The sequence below is a fragment of the Hyperolius riggenbachi genome, chromosome 8, assembly GCF_040937935.1.
Source record: "Hyperolius riggenbachi isolate aHypRig1 chromosome 8, aHypRig1.pri, whole genome shotgun sequence".
Classification (NCBI taxonomy): domain Eukaryota; kingdom Metazoa; phylum Chordata; class Amphibia; order Anura; family Hyperoliidae; genus Hyperolius; species Hyperolius riggenbachi.
This window is the reverse complement of record NC_090653.1, coordinates 232015149-232038518: the sequence shown is the minus strand read 5'-3', so window position 1 is coordinate 232038518 and position 23370 is coordinate 232015149. Positions and strand designations below refer to the sequence as shown.

At 45.3% G+C, this 23370-nt stretch overlaps 1 protein-coding gene across 3 annotated transcripts in view; it reads left to right on the top strand.

Annotated features, from left to right (window-relative positions):
* Nucleotides 1-9956, top strand: part of PFKFB1 (6-phosphofructo-2-kinase/fructose-2,6-biphosphatase 1) — a 103032-nt gene extending 93076 nt beyond the window's left edge. For all 3 annotated transcript variants that reach the window (XM_068248331.1, XM_068248332.1, XM_068248329.1), the window contains exons 11-14: nt 591-720; nt 2529-2591; nt 4926-4990; nt 6931-9956. In XM_068248331.1, the coding sequence (XP_068104432.1) occupies nt 591-720; nt 2529-2591; nt 4926-4990; nt 6931-6990 (318 nt within the window). In that variant the 3' untranslated portion in view covers nt 6991-9956. The remainder of the gene's footprint in view (nt 1-590; nt 721-2528; nt 2592-4925; nt 4991-6930) is intronic.
* Nucleotides 9957-23370: the final 13414 nt, after the last annotated feature.

Sequence of the window (23370 nt, the reverse complement as noted above, 5' to 3'; positions counted from 1 at the left end):
CTAATGCTGCATGGAGGTGGTATAATTGGCCATTGAAAATTAGGTGTGTACCAGGCTTAAGCTGGCCACTAACGGTCCAATTTCTAGCGAAAAATCGTTCGAGCGGTCAGAAATTCTGATCGGACAAAAAATCGTTCGCTACACCATCAACTAACCAATCATTGCTTCCTATCTATCACGACCACAAAGAAAATCCAAATTTTCGTTCGACAAATTCATTCGGGCGACATTTTTTTTCACTCGTTCATAATCGATTGTGTCCACCAATGGAGATTATTTACAACCAATCCGATCAGAATTTCTGATCGCTCAAACGATTTTTCACTAGAAATTGGACCGTTAGTGGCCAGCTTTAGTCTTCTGCCCCAGATCAAGCATTCTGTCTATCTAGAGTAAACCAGTGAAACAAGTCAATGCTTCTAGTTATCTGGAAAAATGAAATGATCTAATCCCCTCTGCCCACCCACCATTTCATAAAAGGCAGGATCATGGTTAAATAACAAATGTGAGCAACTCCTATAATATAGTAGTTGGGTAGGCTAATGCTGAACTATTAACCAAATGTCTGTATTTGTAATTGTCTTTTGCAGTCCTATGAGGATATTGTACAGAGGCTGGAGCCAGTTATCATGGAGCTGGAGCGTCAGGAGAATGTTCTGGTGATCTGCCATCAGGCCGTGATGCGCTGTCTGCTGGCCTACTTCCTAAACAAATCTGCAGGTAAGTGCTGTGCATGTCTGACAACCAACTGTAACGGGATCATCATTATGGGTCATCTAGCTACATGGACGCGGGGTGTGGTTTGTTATTACTTTGTATCTAAACAGTTTTGGTCCCTCTTGTATTATAGTAGAGGACAATCATGGCCGGATTTGTGGGCAGGCCACCAAGGCAATGGCCTAGGGCGGCAGCATGGGTGGGGCGCCGTTGCAGCTGACAGATCAGCTGTTTTAATTACTGGTCTCTCTTGCCACCCGTATTGTTACCTAGTAGCGCTCCTTCCCGCTCGCTAACTCACGTGCACAATTCAAACACACACGTCCTCCATAAAGTTGCTTCAGCTTGCTGGACTCCCCAGAAGCAAACACATAACTGCACACCAATAGCGGTGGTTCTCTAATCCCAGCGGGGAGAGAACGAGCAGTGCCCAGAGACGCGCCGTGTAATTAAAATACAGGAAGTGATCGGTGTCACTTCCGGGAAAAAAAGTTAATTGCATATGGGCCCACACGTCACTTAATGTACAGTTAGGCTATTTTCACACTGACTTGTTTCGTGGGACAATATAATCACAAGGTGCAAACAAACTCTTTATTGTAATAGGACATTCAAATTGGCAGGTCCTTTGGCAAACACAAGGCATGCTGTGCGGTACTGGACATTGTACAGTTTCAGTGACGCGTACTTTACATCTACTGTGTGCTTTACAGTGCGTGTTGTGTCACATACAGTGAACACAGGCTCACATTGCAACGGAATAAAAAAGTTGCAGTGTATTCACTGCTTTAGTGTGAGACTAGCCTTTAAAGGGAAGGTCCGAGCACTTTCAAAATAAAAAATCCACTTACCTGGGGCTTCCTCCAGCCCCTGGCAGCCGTCCTGTGCCCTCACTTAGCTCCGGTGGCTCCTGGTCCCCTCCGGTGGAGATGCCGACCTCGCCAGTTTGGCTTCTGGGTCGGCTTCTCCTGCGCTCCAGCGTGTGGCTCATTGGTCATGCTGACGTCATCCAGACTGTACAGTGCAGGTGCAGAACTACTGCGCAGTTGTCGTCCTGCGCAGGAGGGGATCCTGGGCATTGGGGATGAGTGCAGCTACGGCGAGGGCACAGGACGGCTGCCAGGGGCTGGAGGAAGCCCCAGGTAAGTGGATTTTTTTTTTCACACAGCTCGGGTGTTCACTTTAAGTTTGAGACCATTAAACAGAAATATTGGTGTAATGTATAACGCCACCAGGGTGGAACAGTATATAGCTAAATCTTGGGTAAAGTGGCAGGCAATATATAGCCTGTACTGTGAGCAAATGTTCTACCTAGTGGTTGATGTACAAAACCTAATAAAATAATGTAATGAGGAAGATTGGTAAGCATAGACCTCAGGTGGCTGTATATGTGGAGGGATTGATGAATGTCATCTGGGTTGAGGTCCATGCAACTGTCTGGGGTTGGCCGGTGTTCGGAGTGGAGTAAAAAAATTCTTATATTGTCCATGAATGAATGGTCCAAAGGAAATAATGACCATACAAGTCACACAATATCTGCTAGTTCTGTATTTGTAATAGGTGCTCTCCTGCCTGCCAGAAACAGGAAGTTATCACAGGAGCACCCAACATCTGCCAGGCCCGTGAAATCCTGTCTAGGCACAGGTAAATTATTTTGACGGCCCAGCTCTACTTAGGCAACTTCTAGTAAAATAATACCCAATCCAACAGGGTTGTTGAAAGGAGGTTCCCATGGAGTTTTTGTGAAATTGTAGGAAACCGGCCAATCTTCATTTGACATTTTAATAACGTATATTTTTTTTTTCCCCCAGAAGAGCTGCCATACTTGAAATGCCCGCTTCATACAGTATTAAAACTGACACCTGTGGCCTATGGTGAGTGGTTTATTTTGTATCTGTCCTTGGGGGTGGGGTAGAAAGGAAACTGCAGTTTGATCGGCACAACTTCAAATTATTCCTAGTTTATATTGTTTGGCCTTAAATGTTTCAGAATTAAATGCTATGCCCAAGAATTGACATTTTCCCTATTCCAGTAGAGATGGGGCTTGATAACAAGAAGTGTCAAGCGGGGATGTGAAACAATTACCATCACCTGAGCAGACTTAAAGGGGCACTACAGCGAAAAACTGTAAAATTTAAAATATGTGCAAACATACAAATAAGTACATTTTTTTTCCAGAGTAAAATGAGCCATAAATTACTTTTCTCCTATGTTGCTGCCACTTACAGTAGGTAGTAGAAATCTGATAGAAGTGACAGGTTTTGGACTAGTCCATCTCTTTATAGGGGATTCTCAGGGATATATTTATTTTCAAAAGCACTTGGTGAATGGCAGTTGCTCTGTCCAACTGCCAAAAAACTGTGTAGCAAGCAGGGAAGCTGGCCAGCATCATTGTTTAAATCTCCTTTAGGGAATATCTTTATAAAGAATAAAAGCCCTGCTGAGAATACCCTATGAAGAGATGGACTAGTCCAAAACCTGTCACTTCTGTCAGATTTCTACTGCCTACTGTAAGTGACAGGAACATAGGAGAAAAGTAATGTATGGCTCATTTTACTCTGGAAAAAATGTACTTATTTGTATATGTTTACACATACCGTATATACTCGCAAGCAAGCCGACCCGCATGTAAGCCGACCCCCCCACTTTTACCCCAAAAAAAGGGAAAACATGATTGACCCTCATGTAAGCCGGGGGTAGGAAACGCTGGCCGCGTGATCCCCCCAGTATGTCCCAGTATAGCTAGTATAGTGCCCAGTATAGGTAGGTAGTGCTCAGTATAGCTAGTAAAATGCCCCAGTATAGCTAGTATAGTGCTCAGTATAGCTAGTATAGTGCTCATTATAGCTAGTATAGTGCTCATTATAGCCAGTATAGTGCTCAGTATAGCCAGTATAGTGCTCAGTATAGCCAGTATAGTGCTCAGTATAGCCAGTATAGTGCTCAGTATAGCCAGTATAGTGCTCAGTATAGCCAGTATAGTGCTCAGTATAGCCAGTATAGTGCTCAGTATAGCCAGTATAGTGCTCAGTATAGCCAGTATAGTGCTCAGTATAGCTAGTAAAGTGCCCCAGTTTAGCTAGTATAGTGCCCCATTATAGCTAGTATAGTGCCCCATTATAGCTAGCATAGTGCCCCATTATAGCTAGCATAGTGCCCCAGTATGGGTGGGTAGGTGCTGTCCCTCCCCGCTCCCCCGCGGCTGCCGCTGCTATTACCTTAGGCGGCGCCGCTTCCTCTATCCCCGTCCTCCTCCGGTAACTCATTCACAGCAGCGCGCCTCTCGCTGCTGTGATGACGAGGAAACCATAGAGAGCGGCTTCCTGTAGCGGCGATGCCGTTACTATGGGAACCGCTCTCTATGGTTTCCTGCGTCATCACAGCAGCGGGGGGCGCGCTGCTGTGAATGAGTTACTTACCGGAGGAGGACGGGGATAGAGGAAGCGGCGCCGCTTAAGGTAATAGCAGCGGCAGCCGCGGGGGGAGCGGGGAGAGATAGCACCTATCCACCCATGACTCGCAAGCAAGCCGACCCCCCCAACTTTTGGCCCACTTTTGGGGGGTCAAAAATTCGGCTTGCTTGCGAGTATATACGGTATTTTAAATTTTACAGTTTTTTGCTGTAGTGCCCCTTTAGAGCACCAATTTAACAGATCTATAAAATGACACCCCCCTCCCTAGGGAGGTTTGTAAATGATGTGAGCTTTTAGGGGATGGCGGGAAGTGTGCATTTACCAGCAGTTTATTTTCACACACTACTGTAGCCAGAGAGATCTCAATAGGACTGCCAGGTTAGGGTATTTAATATGAAATAAATATGGCAGCCTCCATAGCCCTCTCACTTCAGGTGTACTTTTGCTTTTAACATCTGTGGGTATCTGCTAGCTGAATAATGTGCTGAGCATATTTTCAGCCAGTATTGCATGACTTGGAGGCTGCATAAGGCCAATGGTTGGCACAGCCACTTTAAGGATATTGATTTACAATGATGGCCAGCTGTACCATTCCATTGGCAGGAATCCATCTGTTAACATAATTGTTCTTAATTATGGCCATCGGTTTGCAGTCCGTCTAGGTGTGTCTTGTCTGCATGTTGCCTACACAAACTGGGTACAGAAACTGACCTTAATATTACCCACCATGGTGCCACCCGACTTCCCTTTTCTAGTACTGTGATTTCTCACAACGTTTTTTGCTTTTGCTTGTAGGTTGTGAAGTAGAATCAATTTTCTTAAATATTGAAGCTGTGAACACGCATAGAGAGAGGCCATCGGTGAGTTGCTATTAGATTCTGATTCAGGGATGTTGCTGTACTGTCACTTGTGTTTTGGCAAATCCCCTACTTGTATCTACAGGTAGATAAAGTGTATCTGAACCAAAGTTGGGTTAAAAAGGAAATTGCTGACTGGTAAGCCTCTGGATCCTGTAAAGGCTTCCCATTGTTTCCTCTGGTCCACCTCCAAGGACTTGTTGGAAATCTGATCAGGGCTGCATTTCTCTTCAAGCAAGTGTGGCCATACTGCACCTACATGAGTGCAGCCATGCAGTGCAGTAAGAGCCACCCGTGCAGGAGCGGCTCCATGCTATTGCAAAGACGCGGCCATGCTTGTGCAGGGGCAGCATGGAGAGAGCGTGGCCTGAATCTCCTGGAGGGTCCTAGTGTGAAGCAGGCGGAGTGAAGGGGACCCGGGAAGCCCTATAAGACTTCGCTCTGCTTGGGTGTTTCCTTTGTGACCAGAGTTTTCTATCTCTATCTATCTATTCTGGTATATACGGCTAGAAGCAATTTAGAAATTAGGCTTGAATCTGAAACGCCCAATAGCATCATACAGAAATGATTAAGGTTAACAAACTCTAGTCTTTCTAGTCCTATCTGTAAAATACTTTTTATGTATGTATGTATGTATGTATGTGTGTGTATATGTGTATGTGTGTATATGTATATGTGTATATATATGTATATATGTATATGTGTATATATATGTATATGTATATATGTATATGTATATATATATATATATATATATATATATATATATATATATATATATATATATATATATATATATATATATATATATATATATATATATATATATATATATATATATATATATATATATATATATATATATATATTGTATGTATATATTTGAATTCTTACTGATTTTCATTGTATACCCACTTTTACCCTAGTTATACTTCTAGTAGTCCAGACTAGACAAACACCTTTGGTAAAGAGTTCACCCTTTTAGTTTGTTATGTCTTTAGGTCCACCTATCTAAATAAAAATGGCTTTTTTTGTACTAAACCTCACCACTTGTTTCCATTCTGGGAAATGAGTGACCAGAGAGAGACCCTAGGATCTGTCTACAGCTTTAGGCTCGGTTCCCACTTGAGTGAATGCAAAACAGGCATGGTAAAAGCACCGCCCACCTGTCCGCCGCAATCGCCACTTATGTATCCCGGTGCCAGTCGCCGCCTCTATAATCAGGCCGGCAGAAGCATGGGTCTCTCCATAGGCTGCATGAATTTTTATTGGTCCACCATGAACCAAGGAGAATTCTCCTTGTTGATGAAGTTTACCCTTGGTCCTTTGCAGCCCAGTGGAGATCCCCACAGATCTGCCAACCACCAGGCTTTGTGCAGGGAGCGAGCGGCGGGGGGGGGGGGGGGGGGGGGGACACATAGCCTGGGGCAGGTGCATTACTCCCATAGGCAGAAGAGCGGTCCACTTTCTGCAACAAAACTGTGGGATACGTTGCAGTATAAGTGTGAACAGGTCCAATTTATAAAATAGTTGTTCATGGTTTGTCTATTCTCCACTCATCGCTAACGTCCATTTTCCGCTCACATGGAAACACAGTCTCCTCCACATACAAGACGGAGAGAAGAGGAGATCATTTTTCTCTTTTTAAAATTCTTTTTTTTCTCTTCTTTTTCCCCCTTCCCATTCATTGTAGATTCCCATTTTGTAGTTCAATCGATTTTTAATAGATTTCAGCATAAAAAAGATCAATGTGCTGTATGTGGTAGTAGGTGTCCTCTCTCATCTGAGAGCTCGATCATTCCATGCGGTGATCAAGGAGCCGTTTTAAATTTCAGCAGTAAATGAATGAGCTTAAATTGTTTTGTATCAGCAGTTTTGTATCTTCAGATGTCCCCTGTAAGCTCCATATGACTCTAATCTTGTGGTTGTTTTTGTTTTTTCAGAACGTGGAGGTGTCTCGCGACCCAGAGGAAGCATTGGACACGGTCCCTGAACACTTTTAAAATTAGATTGAACAAAATAAGCTGCTTTTTATTATTTTTTATTTTTTTTTTATTCTAACAAACTGAACAGAGCCAGTAAGGTCAGCCATTTTGGATAGTTAATGAAGAGGTTAGAACTTCCTGGTTTTTATTCCAGACTGTAATTCTGTTGGGGAGATCCCCCTGCCTCCTTATAGGGATGTCTTCTGTAGTTGCAGCTGTATTTAACCCTTTTTTCCTGTGAGATTCTATGACAGGAAGTCAAAGGTTTTTACACAGCTGGAACTGGAGGATTTTCCATTTTCTGTTGATGTCACATTTGAAGGTTACATCACATTATATTCTGGTGCCAATTGTCAAACAGGAAGTGAGGGGAATCTCCATAACAGTGGACACAGACCATATTAACCTCCTCAGCGGTATGGACGAATATACACGTCCATCACCGCCGGAGGTCGCCGCTCAGGCCCTGTTGGGCCGATTTTAATGAAATAAAAAGCAGCACACGCAGCCGGCACTTTGCCAGCTGCGTGTGCTGCCTGATCGCCGCCACTCTGCGGCGATCCGCCGCGAGCAGCGGCGAAAGAGGGTCCCCCCAGCCGCCCGAGCCCTGCGCAGCCGGAACAAAAGTTCTGGCCAGCGCTGAGGGCTGGATCGAAGGCGGCTGACGTCCATGACGTCACTCCGCTCGTCGCTATGGCGACGATGTAAGCAAAACAAGGAAGGCTGCTCATTGCGGCCTTCCTTGTTTATTCTGGTCGCCGGAGGCGATCAGAATGACGCTTCCGGAGCGCCCAACTTTCAGTTGGCTGCATGAAACAGTTTTTTTTTTATTTAAAAAAAACCCTCCCGCAGCCGCCCTGGCGATCTTAATAGAACGCCAGGGAGGTTAAGTGGATTTAATTCTTATCCATGCTATCCAAAGCTAAAATGTTTCGTCTAGACTTCGATTTTAATTGGTGTACTTTCTTACTTGCTATAAAAAAAAACCTACTACAGCTGCTCATCAGAAAGATCAGATGGTGCTCCTGGCAGTTTTAAGCGAAGAGTGGAGGAGGCTTTGAACTTCTGACTTATGCACAAGTGTCAGTCTTGATGGCAACACACCTAGTGCTTCTCCCATCATAAAAAACCTCTGGTGCTTCTCCAATGATGCCCAATCTCAGGACAATAGTGTGAACTTCCAACACATGCCTGTAGAGGCGGGAGACCTTGTTCCAGAGAAGGCACTGCAGAGAGGGAACACAGGAAGTTGAACTGTGAACAAGGGGACACACTGATGGAGATGAGCAATGGAAGATCTGCCCCTACCCCACTCTATTCACTTGATGAAGTTCCATGTAACTACCCCCAAAATGCCACCAGAAATCGCCTAGTTGGCCACCCTGTTGACTTAATTTGTTATGCAGCGCACCATTCAGCCAGGCACCCCTCCAGCCAATCCATACCTGCTTTGAGCAGTCGCTAAGTAAGCAACTTCCTGGGGCCAGTTGTAGAAGCATGGGGATTTGTGTATAGATCTGGCTTTGAGGCAGTGGCCATATTGATGCACTGTGGTGCTATGACCACAGATACTCTGTCAGAAGTGTGGAACCATTTTGGGGAGCAGTAAGGTAGAAATTTAAAGATTTTTTTTTTCAAAAGTAGACAAGGTAGTAATTTTAAGAAATGAGCACAACTAATTCGTTCCTTACTCACTAAAATGAGTTTCTTAAATAAAACCGAAGAACTATTAGTGCTTGGGGACCCTCTGTGGAACCGTAAAATGATCTTCACCCTACCACGCCTCAGTAAACGACATGAATTCTGTCATACTGCTGGCTATATATACAGAGTTAGACAATGAGCAATGTGGTCATATACTGTGTATTTTTTCCATTGGTCGTTTTATCACTTTCTGCAGACATTAACAGCAGGTGGCGCTGCAGGTGCAATCTATAATGGGCTCTCCCCCAAAATAAACCTCAAGGCTTTGGGGAAGGGATTTGAGGTCCCTGTTCCTACAGAGAGGAACCCTGAACACCTAGAAAACTCTGTATGTTCTCCCAAGTTTGACCTGTTAATATTGGAACTTCATTAACATATCAAGCCATTTAAACTATGTGCCTGTTGTAAATTTTAAAATATTCTTCGGATTGTTTTTAATATATAGCAAGCTTTTTTTTTTTATTTCATTTTAACCTCTGGTATCTGGAGTACAATCATTGATGTGTTATTGTTTTTTTTCCTTTGAAGTGTCCTTTTGACACATTTAGTCACCTCCTTTTGTAGAGGCTACTGGGCAGAGCAGCCATTGTTGCAACCAATCTTGACTCTTGTAACCTCGGTCTGTTGCTGATCCACAAATGTAAAACAGTGGTTGTCTACGTGGAAAGAGAAGACAGCAATGTATTGTTCCACTGTGAGCGGTTCATCAAAGGATAATTCTGTGGGGTTTCATTGGATTGGGCATCTTAACTAAGAATAACATTTCTAATGAATTCCTTGTAATTTCTTCAAAACTTATTCATATTCTCCAAAGGTGACGATTTGAATTTTTTTAACCCACCCATTCCATGGTGTCTAAAGTTGTCAGCATTTCAGGGCATTGGATCACTTCCTGGAGGGGCCATACTCAGGAAGGACCAGGGACACTAAGGGAAATATGGTAAATCCAGCCAATAGCTTTGAAGGACTTTTATTTTGGAAATGTTGTCGTTATTTGCTGACCAGTTCGGTAAGACCCCATGGAATTCCAGCACCTTAACTATATTTAATGTAACAACAAGACTATCATGTGAAGTAAAAGGCATATATATAGCACAGGGCTTCACTGACAACAAGGGTGCCAATAGTAATTACTGCTGGGGAATCGGCTGATGGCTGAAGACCTTTTTTAAGTAGTTGGTACTACAGCACCCTCTTGTGGTAAAAAGGGAATTTAAGACATTAATATTGAACTTGTTCCTGGATGTGACCTTGTGTTATAATAAAAAACTTGAGAAACATCTTTGTGGTCTTTTTTTGTCCTAATTTTATACTTTGCAGGACAACCTGCAGGTTAACTGGTTGATCTTTGCCTGTGAGTCAATTTTCTTGCAATACTCTGCATATTGTGATTAAAGAACCCAGCTGACGTTTAAGCAAGCTACTACTTTAAAAAATGCATAGGGGTGTGACCGTTCCAACAAATGTGAGGGGTACCAGGGGGGGGGGGGGGGGGGTTAGGGAGGTCTAGGGGAGTGTACGTATGGTTCTTGCAGTGTTCATTTGGGCGCAGGGAGAAGCCGAGACTGTTCTCCCTGTGCTAGGCAACCTAGGTAATAAGTAGGAGAATAGATTGAGCAGCACGGTGGCATAGTGGTTAGCACTAGAGTTGCTCTTACCGAGTGGCTATGTACTAGTAGCTACTCAAAATTTAATAAACATGATTGAAGCAAAGTTTGATTCTAAGGATGAATACAATATATTGGCGGAGTACAAAGGTAGAAAACACATCCCAGTTTTTTATAAAAAAAAACATACTGGTACAAAAAGATTAACATTACAGTAAGGTGCAATTGCAAATTTAAACAAAGATAATTACATTTAAGGTACAAGAGTGTAAGGATTACTGCCAACATGGTCTAGAACTCAAGTGCTCAACAATGTTTGCCTGAGAAAAACAAACAAAAAAGTAACCTTGGGGTATGCCTGTTGTATTGCACTTTTTGAAGGGGACAGCGCTCGCCCCAACATGTAACCTCTAAGGCTGGGTGAGGTCTGTCCCCATATGCTGCAGGTTGGAAATACTGTACAACGCTAATCACCAGCGTGACCAGAGGGTGTCTCATACAGGAAAAGGGGGGGGGGGGGGGTCTTTGTGTTTAATGAGTCAAACTACCAACATGCTTCCAGTTATAGGAAAGAACAGGGATATGTAAACTGATAGGATTTAAATAGGAAGTAAATAAAGGTAACAGAGAGAAGGAAAAAGGGGGGGCATACCCTTTTAGGACTTCCATATTCAGAACTAACCTACTCCCATAACTCCCTCAATTATATCTGCATAGCTAACAAACTTACAATTGCGGCTTCATGGAACTCCGGAGCGCTATCATTGAATCAAGTTAAAAATAGGCTTGGGCATATCTTCTTTTTTTTTTTTTTTTTTTTTTTTTTTTTTTGAAAAATTGTCGGCCCGATTAGAAGATTAAAAAATGGCAAGATTTTAAAGAATCTGGTCACCCCTTTTAGAATACTTTTTTGGCCCTGACCGTAGTTCCTGGGTTAATGGCACCTAAAAATGTCTATATAATACTTAAATAAGTACCCCTTGGCTTTATACCTAGCTGATCATCACTCCTCATCCCCTGGATACCCTTTCTTAGCAGGTTTTCACAGAACATTGACATGTAGCAGGGAAGATATCCAAGTGCAAACCCTCATCCATAGTCTATGTACTATTTTACATGACCACCAAATATGGCCATAGGTGCCGAGGGAGGCACAGCCCCTGAAGCAATTGGGTGATCTGGAGCGCTTGAATTTTGCAATTCTGGTGGGTACGAAGTACCAACGATAGAGCACCTTATAGTTAATTTTGAGTAGGTCAGCATTGATTGAGGCTGTGAGAAGGTTTCTCTAGATGGATGAGAGATCTTCCGGTTCTATAAGGATTTTGAGGTCTTTCTCCCAGTTACAAATGTAGGATGGTTTTTGCGTGGTGTGGTTTTTATGTTAGTTCCTTGTAAATTAGTGATATGGTGCCAGAGGACAATGAGTCTGTGGCGCAAACCTGCTCAAAAGCAGTTTTATATAGTGGGTGATCAGTTTTAGATAGGTGATCTTTAACAAAATGGGAAATTTGCATGTAGTGAAACAATTTGCTAGGGGGGAGCTGTTTGGTTTATTGGAAGTGCGCAACGAGGTTGAGAATGGGTCATAAATTGTAGTGAGGTTTTTTAGTCCACCAGATATACGCGTTCGGGTTATCAATTGCTGCAGGGAAACCTGGGTGTCCAATAAAGGATGCTAGAGGTCTATGTAAATATTCAGGCAGACTTATTTCTCCCAAAGTGTCCCAGGTTTTAAGCGTGATTTGATGATGGGATTAGAAATCAATCTCCTCAAGTGAGGGGGAAGCCAGAGTAAATTCACTTTAATTGGGTGTATTATCTGGTTTTCTATTTCCACCCACGTGGGGACATCAACCCCCGCATGCCAACAGGTTAATTGGGCGATTTGGGCTGCTTGATAGTAATGGTGGAGACTAGGGTTGCAACGGTATGAAAATTCACGGTATGATAAAGGTAAAAAAAATACCACGGTATGACGGTATATGGTATTACACAATTATTCTCATTACAATTATCCTTATAAAAATGAGAAAAGGTCAAAGTTGAACAAACTCTTCTTTATTAAACCCTTAAGGGTTAGAGTCCTCCTGTCATGCTTGAAATATTTACTGTTCTAAATGTCAAAAAACCAACAATACCAAAAGTAAATCTCATTCTCCCCGTGTCACATGACTGCCTATGGCAGAGAGGGCAGATAATAAGGCCATTGGAAAGCACAGTAGGTTAATATGTCTGCTTCCATGAATCAGGAAGTAGAAACTGTGCAGATTTTAGGATTTGTATCAGCTGTAACAAAGAAAGAAATTGCTGTAGCATATCTTTTTGAGCAGAGAGGACATTTTGAGTTCAGGTCCACTTTAAAAATGCTGGTTGTGCGTTTCACTATACACCTTAACCACTTGCCGACCGCACACTCATACCGTGCGGCGGCAAAGTGGTAGCTAGAGGACCAGCGACGCACATCTGCGTCGCCAGGTGCCTCCCTAATTAATCAGGAAAGGCCGCTCGCACGAGCGGCAGTTTCCTGTTAGATCACGGAGCGGGTCTCCGTGAATAGCCTGAGGCTGATCGGCAATCCCCGGCCAATCAGCGGCCGGGGATCGCTGCCATGTGACAGAGGACAGCCTGTCACAGGTTGCACAGGACGGATAGCGTCCTGTGCAGCCCCGATCACCGGGGGGGGGGGAGTTACGCCGCGGAGGGGGGCTTTGAGGTGCCCCCCGCAACACTCAAGCAGGAGCGATCAGACCCCCCCCCCCTTCAACACATACCCATAGGGGGGGGGAAAGGGGGGGTGATCTGATTGCTCTGCCTGCAACCTGATCTGTGCTGGGGGCTGCAGAGCCCACCCAGCACAGATCATACAAAACCACGCTGGTCCTTAAGGGGGGGGGGGGGGGGGGTAAAGGCTGGGTCCTCAAGTGGTTAAAGTGTACCAGAGACGAAGCATAGTGAAAGTGTTAATTTTTTTTTTTTTCAATATACATACCTGGGGCTTGCTCTAGCCCCATCATGCGCACGGATTCCTGCCACACCACCATCTTCAGCCTTTTCTATCGCTGGTACTGAGTCCTGTAACTTCGGCCAGTCTGAGCATGCGCAGTGCGCTCTCTCCGGCGGAGAATAATATATGCAGGCGTAGTACCATATTCTGCCAGACGGAGGGAGCTCACTGCGCATGCATAAAAGTGGCAGTGACTGGCTGAAGTTACGGGACTCCGTACCAGCGATAGAAAAGGCTGAGGATGGCGGCGTGGCAGGGATCCGTGCGCATGATGGGGTTGGAGGAAGCCCCAGGTATGTAAAAAAAAAACTTTCACTATGCTGCGTCTCTGGTTTCCTTTAAAGGATATGAGAGCTGAAAAATATAATGCAAATGGGGGAGCGGACATGTATTAAGTGCAGTCCTGGGCTGAGCCGCAGCAGAGGATTTCTTTACAAAGTAGGGGGACAGAGTAGAGCGGTGGGCATGAGGACTCATCATGACCCATCACACAGACACACATACATCAGGCAGACAACACACACATCCATCCATCAGGCAGACAACACACACATCCATCCATCAGGCAGACAACACACACATCCATCCATCAGGCAGACATACATCCATCAGGCAGACATCACACACACATCCATCAGGCAGACAGAACTCGGACATCACACACATACATCAGGCAGACATACATCCATCAGGCAGACATCACACACACAAATACATCAGGCAGACACATCACACACACATATACATCAGGCAGACACATCACACACACATATACATCAGACAGACCCTACTGGAGACTTGGGCCCACCCAAACCCTTCTCCGATTTTGAGTGAAATGGATATTTTCTATTAACTCTGGGTCTTTTTGGGTGCCAAATAAAGTAATCTACTTTCTCTTTAGAAGCGTTCTAGTAGAAGGCGAGATTGGGACTAGGAGGACCCGCAGAATCAAACTTTGAATTAGCCGGTGTTGCCTGCAGGAGAGGGGGGTTAACTTGCCCATGCCGCTGCTGTTTAGACGAAGCGCTCCATGTCGCATTCCACGTCACTCCCATGCTTCCTCATTCCGGGTTGAAGGCGAATGGAGTGCATCGTCTAACAGCGGCAGCATGGGTATGTTAACCAACCCCCCCCCCCCCCCCCCCCCCTCCCGTGGGCAGCACTGGATAATTTAAGTTTTGGTTCAGAGTAGGCAACACTAAGGTAAAACCTACTTATTAGTATATTAGAATACCTTGGGTGCCTTCTACACCCTCTTAACATATCTAAGTACACCCCCTTCTTGGGAGTCCTAGACCCTCTCATAGGTCGAGAATCCCTTGGAGCAGCGACCGGTTGACTTTCTTCTTGCCAAGGCCGCATGGGGACGGTACTTACCCCACATGCCAATACGAGTGGTTGCCTTGCTTGCAACCTATCTTTGTGATTATATATACCTCTTTATATATAACACCCACTCTGACCTGACGATATTACACGAGATTGGGCTCCCGGGGTCTGTGTCTTTTTCTCATCCTTAAAAGATTTATCCCTCTTAGACATGGCCCACCAGAACCATTCAGTTTGGCATCACGGTACTTCTAGCTATAGTATGAGCACCAAAAAAAAGACAATTGTCTAAATATAGTGGTACTGGGCTGTAGCAGGCCATCCTGATGTCTTGGGGTACAACTTTACACCTGCTAATCTGCATGACGAGGGCCCTGAGTGCAGGTAGGTGTGTCTATGTATGTGTGGACAGGCAGTGCCACGTAAAGGCACAGCCCACTTTTACCCCTTTAAAAAAGTGGCCATGCATTGGAGAGTGCTGGTGGCTGTATAGTACAAGTTGAAGCATGCTGCAGCATGTATATCTACCTCTCCTGGTTCCAGTACCTGTGTCTTCTCCGGCTGTTTCAGAACTGGTCATCAGTGCTCCAAGCTCACAGCCATGTGACTGTAGTGAGCCTGGAGCTCTAGCGGCCAGTAAAAAAATTGCTGGGTAGATGCAAGCTGGTGCAAAAGGCTGAACACCCCCCCCCCCCCCCATTCAACATCTACAGCAATGCTGTTATACATACCTCCCAACATTTTAAGATCGGAAAGAGGGACACTTAAGCCACACCCCTAATCATGCCCCTGTCACCCTTTGTCATGCATACCATCAAGATTGTATAAGAATATGTTGTTTTATGGTTCAGACCACACTGGCCCTTTTCTATCCTGGTTCGTTTTCCTTCATAATAATACATGGAAATAAGAAATCTATCAATTTAAAGAATGGGTATACAGTTTAGTCAATTTAAAGAGAACCCGAGGTGGGTTTTAAAAATCCTATTTGCACACAGAGGCTGGGCCTGCATATAATGCCCAGCCTCTGTTGCTATATTGTTCTCCCCCAGACCCCCCCCCCCCCTGCGCTCTGCTTGCCCCCATAAATCAAACTGCCGTACTAGCGACATGCAGCGTGTTGATAGCCGGCTGTTTACATGGCCACTGTCACTCTCTGCTGCTCCCCCGCCTCCTCTGTCACTGCTCCCCGCCTGCGTCCCTTCCCTCCAATCAGCGGGGAAGGAAAGGACGCAGGCGGAGAGCGGTGGCAGTGGCCATGTAAACAGCTGGCTATCGACATGCTGTGTGTCGCTAGCATGGCGGTTTGATTTATGGGGGGGGGGGGGGGGTCTGGGGGAAAACAATCTAGCATAGATCTGTACATCAGTCCTGAAGGAGGGATAGATGAGATAGAAAGAGGGTCATGGCTCCCAAAGAGGGACTGTCCTAAAAGAGGTATAGTTGGGAGCTATGGTGTTTGCACTTTCTAAGCATCATATCCTTAGGTTATGAGTGCTCTTAACTTCTTGTCAACCAGGGTGAGGCATTTTCTGAGACACCTGTCCTGTTAAACCGCTGTATGGTCTTGGCCACCGTGCTGCAGCTCAGTTTTAGGGCTGGAGCCCCACTAGAGCACTTTTTGAGCATTCATTTATGGAGCGCTTTAAACGGCAATTTCCCTAAATGCTCTGCCAATGTAAATAAAGGTAACAAATTCCACAGTAGCGATTGCAATTAGCAAAATCGCAGGACATGCAGCATTGTGGGAGCGTTTGCATTTCAATGTAAAGTATTGAAGTGCTGACAAATTGCTCATGAATCACTACACATAGCGATTTGTGTGCGATTTTAAATTACTGCAAACTGTAACAAAAACTAAAGTACTTTGAAAGGACCAATTAGAATTAAAAACGCTAATCGCAAATTGCTATCACAATCCGTGCCAAAAAAGCTTTTAAAGAGACTCTGAAGCGAGAAAAAAATCTCGCTTCAGAGCTCATAGTTAGCAGGGGCATGTGTGCCCCCGCTAAACCGCCGCTATCCCGCGGCTGAACGGGGGTCCCTTCACCCCCAAACACACCCCCGCAACACTTGGTCGTGGAATTGGTCGTTCCTGGAGGCAGGGGTAACGGCTGCAGCCCTGCCTCCAGTCGCGTCTATCAGCGGCGCATTGCCGCCTCGCCCCCGCCCCTCTCAGTGAAGGAAGACTGAGAGGGGCGGGGGAGAGGCGGAGATATGCGCTGACAGACGCGCGTGGGGCAGGGCTGCGGCGGTTAGCCCTGCCCCAACCAGGAAGAGGGGATGCGCTGCACGGAGGGGGATTTGGGGGTGAAGGGAACCCCCGTTTAGCAGGGGCACACATGCCCCTGCTATCTATGAGGTCTGAAGCGAGATTTATTCTCGCTTCAGACTCTCTTTAAAGAGACTCTGTAACAAAAATTGCATCTTGTTTTTTATCATCCTACAACTTCCAAAACCTATTCTAATGTGCTTTGGCTTACTGCAGCACTTTCTACTATCACCATCTCTGTAATAAATCAGCTTATCTCTCCCCTGTTGGACTTGTCACCCTGTGGAAGGCTGCCAAGTTCTTCAGTGTTGTGGTTTTGCTATGCACTCCCCCCTCCAGGCCCCTCTATGCACACTGCCTGTGTGTTATTTAGATTAGTGCAGCTTCTCTTATCTTTTACAAGCTGGATAAATCGTCCTCTGAGCTGGCTGGGCTTTCACATACTGAGGAATTACAGACACAGGCAGAGCTGGTTTCAGGAAGAAAGGAGCAGCCTGACACTTCAGTGCATGAGAGCTGCAGGGGGAAAGAAATACACAAATGATCTCTTGAGATTCAAAAGGAAGGGTGTATAAAGCCTGCTTGTGTATGGATGTATTTTCTATGTATGGACATACTGATCATCAACCTACTTCCTGTTTTGATGGCCATTTTGTTTGTTCATAAACAAACTTTTTAAAACTGTTTTTAACCACTTTTAATGCAGCGGGGAGTGGCGAAATTATGACAGAGGGTAATAGATGTCCCCTAACGCACTGGTATGTTTACTTTTGTGCGATTTTAACAATACAGATTCTCTTTAAGATCGCCACCAAAATCACCAGAAAACGCTCATGAAATCGCTTACAAAATGATCATTAAAAACGCTAGCGATTTGTAGTGGGTTCCAGGCCTCAGGGTGTTAACGATCTTAACCACTTCCCGACCGCCGTATATACAATTGGCGGCCAGGAAGTGGACGCCGCAAGGACCGCCGTATTGACAATTGGCGGCGGTCCTTGTATGGGCATGGGCGGAGCGATCGCGTCATCCGTGACGCAATCCTCCGCCTCCGCCTGGCGCTGCTCACCCGCCGCAACATCCCGCCGGCCATACGGAAGCGCCGGCGGGATGTTAACCCGACGATCGCCGCATACAAAGTGTATAATACACTTTGTAATGTTTACAAAGTGTATTATACAGGCTGCCTCCTGCCCTGGTGGTCCCAATGTCCGAGGGACCACCAGGGCAGGCTGCAGCCACCCTAGTCTGCACCAAGCACACTGATTTCCCCCCCCCCCCCTGCCCCAGATCGCCCACAGCACCCATCAGACCCCCCCTGCCCACCCCCCAGACCCCTGTTTGCACCCAATCACCCCCCTAATCACCCATCAATCACTCCCTGTCACTATCTGTCAACGCTATTTTTTTTTATCCCCCCCCCCCTGCCCCCCGCTCCCTCCTGATCACCCCCCCACCCCTCAGATTCTCCCCAGACCCCCCCCCCCCCCCATGTACTGTATGCATCTATCCCCCCTGATCACCTGTCCATCACCTGTCAATCACCCGTCAATCACCCCCTGTCACTGCCACCCATCAATCAGCCCCTAACCTGCCCCTTGCGGGCAATCTGATCACCCCCCCACACCAATAGATCGCCCGCAGATCCGACATCAGATCACCTCCCAAATCCATTGTTTACATCTATTCTCTCCTCTAAACACCCACTAATTACCCATCAATCACCCCCTATCACCACCTGTCACTTTTACCTATCAGATCAGACCCTAATCTGCCCCTTGCGGGCACCCAATCACCCGCCCACACGCTCAGATTGCCCTCTGACCCCCCCTTATCAATTCACCAGTGCATTAATTACATATGTTCTTCCCTGTAATAACCCACTGATCACCTGTCAATCACCTGCCAATCACCTATCACCCATCAATCACCCCCTGTAACTGCCACCCAACAATCAGCCCCTAACCTGCCCCTTGCGGGCAAACTGATCACCCACCCACACCAATAGATCGCCCGCAGATCCGACATCAGATCACCACCCAAGCGCAGTGTTTCCATCTATTCTCTCCTCTAAACACCCACTAATCACCCATCAATCACCCATCAATCACCACCTATCACCACCTGTCACTGTTACCCATCAGATCAGACCCTAATCTGCCCCTTGCGGGCACCCAATCGCCCGCCTACACGCTCAGATTGCCCTCAGACCCCCCCTTATCAATTCGCCAGTGAAATATTTACATCTGTTCTCCCCTGTAATAACCCACTGATTACCTGTCAATCACCTATCAATCACCCATCAATCACCCCCTGTCACTGCCACCCATCAATCACCCCCTGTCACTGCCACCCATCAATCAGCCCCTAACCTGCCCCTTGCGGGCAATCTGATCACCCACCCACACCAATAGATCGCCCGCAGATCCGACGTCCGATCACCTCCCAAGTGCAGTGTTTACATCTGTTCTCTACCCTAAACACCCACTAATTACCCATCAATCACCCCCTGTCACTGCTACCTATTAGATTAGACCCCTATCTGCCCCTAGGGCACTCAATCACCCGCCCACACCCTCAGAATGCCCTCAGACCCCAGCCCTAATCACCTCACCAGTGCATTGCTTGCATCTATTCCCCCCTCTAATCACACCTTGAGACACCCATCAATCACCTCCTGTCACCCCCTAGCACACCTACCCATCAGATCAGGCCCCAATTTGCCCCGTGTGGGCTCCTGATCACTCCGCCAAACCCTCAGATCCCCCTCAGACCCCCTTCCGATCACCTCCCAAGTGCATTGATTGCATCTATTTTCCCCTCTAACCACCCCCTGAGACACCCATCAATCACCTCCTGTCACCCCCCTAGCACTCCTATCCATCAGATCAGGCCCAATACAACCTGTCATCTAAAAGGCCACCCTGCTTATGACCGGTTCCACAAAATTCGCCCCCTCATAGACCACCTGTCATCAAAATTTGCAGATGCTTATACCCCTGAACAGTCATTTTGAGACATTTGGTTTCCAGACTACTCACGGTTTTGGGCCTGTAAAATGCCAGGGCGGTATAGGAACCCCACAAGTGACCCCATTTTAGAAAAAAAGACACCCCAAGGTATTCTGTTAGGTGTATGACGAGTTCATAGAAGATTTTATTTTTTGTCAAAAGTTAGCGGAAATTGATTTTTATTGGTTTTTTTTTCACAAAGTGTCATTTTTCACTAACTTGTGACAAAAAATAAAATCTTCTATGAACTCGCCATACACCTAACGGAATACCTTGGGGTGTCTTCTTTCTAAAATGGGGTCACTTGTGGGGTTCCTATACTGCCCTTGCATTTTAGGGGCCCTAAACCGCGAGGAGTAGTCTAGAAAACAAATGCCTCAAAATGACCTGTGAATAGGACGTTGGGCCCCTTAGCGCACCTAGGCTGCAAAAAAGTGTCACACATGTGGTACCGCCGTACTCAGGAAAAGTAGTATAATGTGTTTTGGGGTGTATTTTTACACATACCCATGCTGGGTGGGAGAAATTTCTATGTAAATGGACAATTGTGTGTAAAAAAATCAAACAATTGTCATTTACAGAGATATTTCTCCCACTTAGCATGGGTATGTGTAAAAATACACCCCAAAACGCATTATACTACTTCTCTTGAGTACGGCGGTACCACATGTGTGGCACTTTTTTTTACACCCTAAGTACGCTAAGGGGCCTAAAGTCCAATGAGTACCTTTAGGATTTCGCAGGTCATTTTGCGACATTTGGTTTCAAGACTACTCCTCACGGTTTAGGGCCCCTAAAATGCCAGGGCAGTATAGGAACCCCACAAATGACCCCATTCTAGAAAGAAGACACCCAAAGGTATTCCGTACGGAGTATGGTGAGTTCATAGAAGATTTTATTTTTTGTCACAAGTTAGCGGAAAATGACACTTTGTGGAAAAAAAACAATTAAAATCAATTTCCGCTAACTTGTGACAACAAAATAAAAACTTCTATTAACTCACCATACTCCTAACGGAATACCTTGGGGTGTCTTCTTTCTAAAATGGGGTCATTAGTGGGGTTCCTATACTGCCCTGGCATTTTAGGGGCCCTAAACCGTGAGGAGTAGTCTTGAAACAAAAATGACCTGTGAAATCCTAAAGGTACTCATTGGACTTTGGGCCCCTTAGTGCAGTTAGGGTGCAAAAAAGTGCCACACATGTGGTATCGCCGTACTCGGGAGAAGTAGTATAATGTGTTTTGGGGTGTATTTTTACACATACCCATGCTGGGTGGGAGAAATACTTCTGTAAATGACAATCTTTTGATTTTTTTACACACAATTGTCCATTTACAGAGGTATTTCTCCCCCCCAGCATGGGTATGTGTAAAAATGCACCCCAAAACACATTGTACTACTTCTCCCGAGTATGGCGATACCACATGTGTGGAACTTTTTTGCACCCTAACTGCGCTAAAGGGCCCAAAGTCCAATGAGTACCTTTAGGATTTCACAGGTCATTTTGAGAAATTTCGTTTCAAGACTACTCCTCACGGTTTAGGGCCCCTAAAATGCCAGGGCAGTATAGGAACCCCACAAATGACCCCATTTTAGAAAGAAGACACCCCAAGGTATTCCGTTAGTAGTATGGCGAGTTCATAGAAGATTTTATTTTTTGTCACAAGTTAGCGGAAATTGATTTTAATTGTGTTTTTTCACAAAGTGTCATTTTCCGCTAACTTTTGACAAAAAATAAAATCTTCTATGAACTCACCATACTCCTAACGGAATACCTTGGGGTGTCTTCTTTCTAAAATGGGGTCATTTGTGGGGTTCCTATACTGCCCTGGCATTTTAGGGGCCCTAAACCGTGAGGAGTAGTCTTGAAACGAAATTTCTCAAAATGACCTGTGAAATCCTAAAGGTACTCATTGGACTTTGGGCCCTTTAGCGCAGTTAGGGTGCAAAAAAGTGCCACACATGTGGTATCGCCGTACTCAGGAGAAGTAGTATAATGTGTTTTGGGGTGTATTTTTACACATACCCATGCTGAGTGGGAGAAAGATCTCTGTAAATGGACAATTGTGTGTAAAAAAAATTAACAAATTGTCATTTACAGAGATATTTCTCCCACCCAGCATGGGTATGTGTAAAAATACACCCCAAAACACATTATACTACTTCTCCTGAGTACGGCAATACCACATGTGTGGCACTTTTTTGCAGCCTAACTGCGCTAAGGGGTCCAAAGTCCAATGAGCACCTTTAGGCTTTACAGGGTGCTTACAATTTAGCACCCCCAAAATGTCAGGACAGTAAACACACCCCACAAATGACCCCATTTTGGAAAGTAGACCCTTCAAGGTATTCAGAGAGGGGCATGGTGAGTCCGTGGCAGATCTCATTTTTTTTTTTTGTCGCAAGTTAGAAGAAATGGAAACTTTTTTTTTTTTCTCACAAAGTGTCATTTTCCGCTTACTTGTGACAAAAAATATCTTCTATGAACTCACTATGCCTCTCAGTGAATACTTTGGGATGTCTTCTTTCCAAAATGGGGTAATTTGGGGGGTATTTATACTATCCTGGAATTCTAGCCCCTCATGAAACATGACAGGGGGTCAGAAAAGTCATAGATGCTTGAAAATGAGAAAATTCACTTTTTGCACCATAGTTTGTAAACGCTATAACTTTTACCCAAACCAATAAATATACACTGAATGGGTTTTTTTTAATCAAAAACATGTTTGTCCACATTTTTCGCGCTGCATGTATACAGAAATTTTACTTTATTTGAAAAATGTCAGCACAAAGTTAAAAAAAAAACATTTTTTTTGCCAAAATTCATGTCTTTTTTGATGAATATAATAAAAAGTAAAAATCGCAGGAGCAATCAAATAGCACCAAAAGAAAGCTTTATTAGTGACAAGAAAAGGAGCCAAAATTCATTTAGGTGGTAGGTTGTATGAGCGAGCAATAAACCGTGAAAGCTGCAGTGGTCTGAATGGAAAAAAAGTGGCCGGTCCTTAAGGGGTAGAAAGCCCTAGGTCCTCAAGTGGTTAAAGAGAGCCCGAGGTGGGCTCAAAAAAAAAAAGTAGGCTATCTGATATGGTGGCTGAGCCGCAAAAACCACCACTCCTGTGGGCTGCAATGGGCCACTTTCACTTTGGTGACCTTTGGGTCACGATGCGGCAGAGAGACGGTGTGTCTCTCATAGCGTGCAGGAGGCGCGGCCAGGGGGTTAGAGCTGCCCTATGACAGCTCTGGAAATCCTGCATGAACACCCCTGGCAGGTGTTTTGAACAGGGAATCCCTCTTCTGTGTTTACCTCCGAGATGGCAACAAATATTGTCGCTAATCTCGGGGGGGCTATAGCGTGTGTGTGGGGGGGGGGGGCCTAGAGACATGTTATGAGGCAGAGAACATGCCTCTGTTTCCCATCTGCCCACCTCAGGTTCTCTTTAAAGCTTAGGCCATATTTATAAAGGG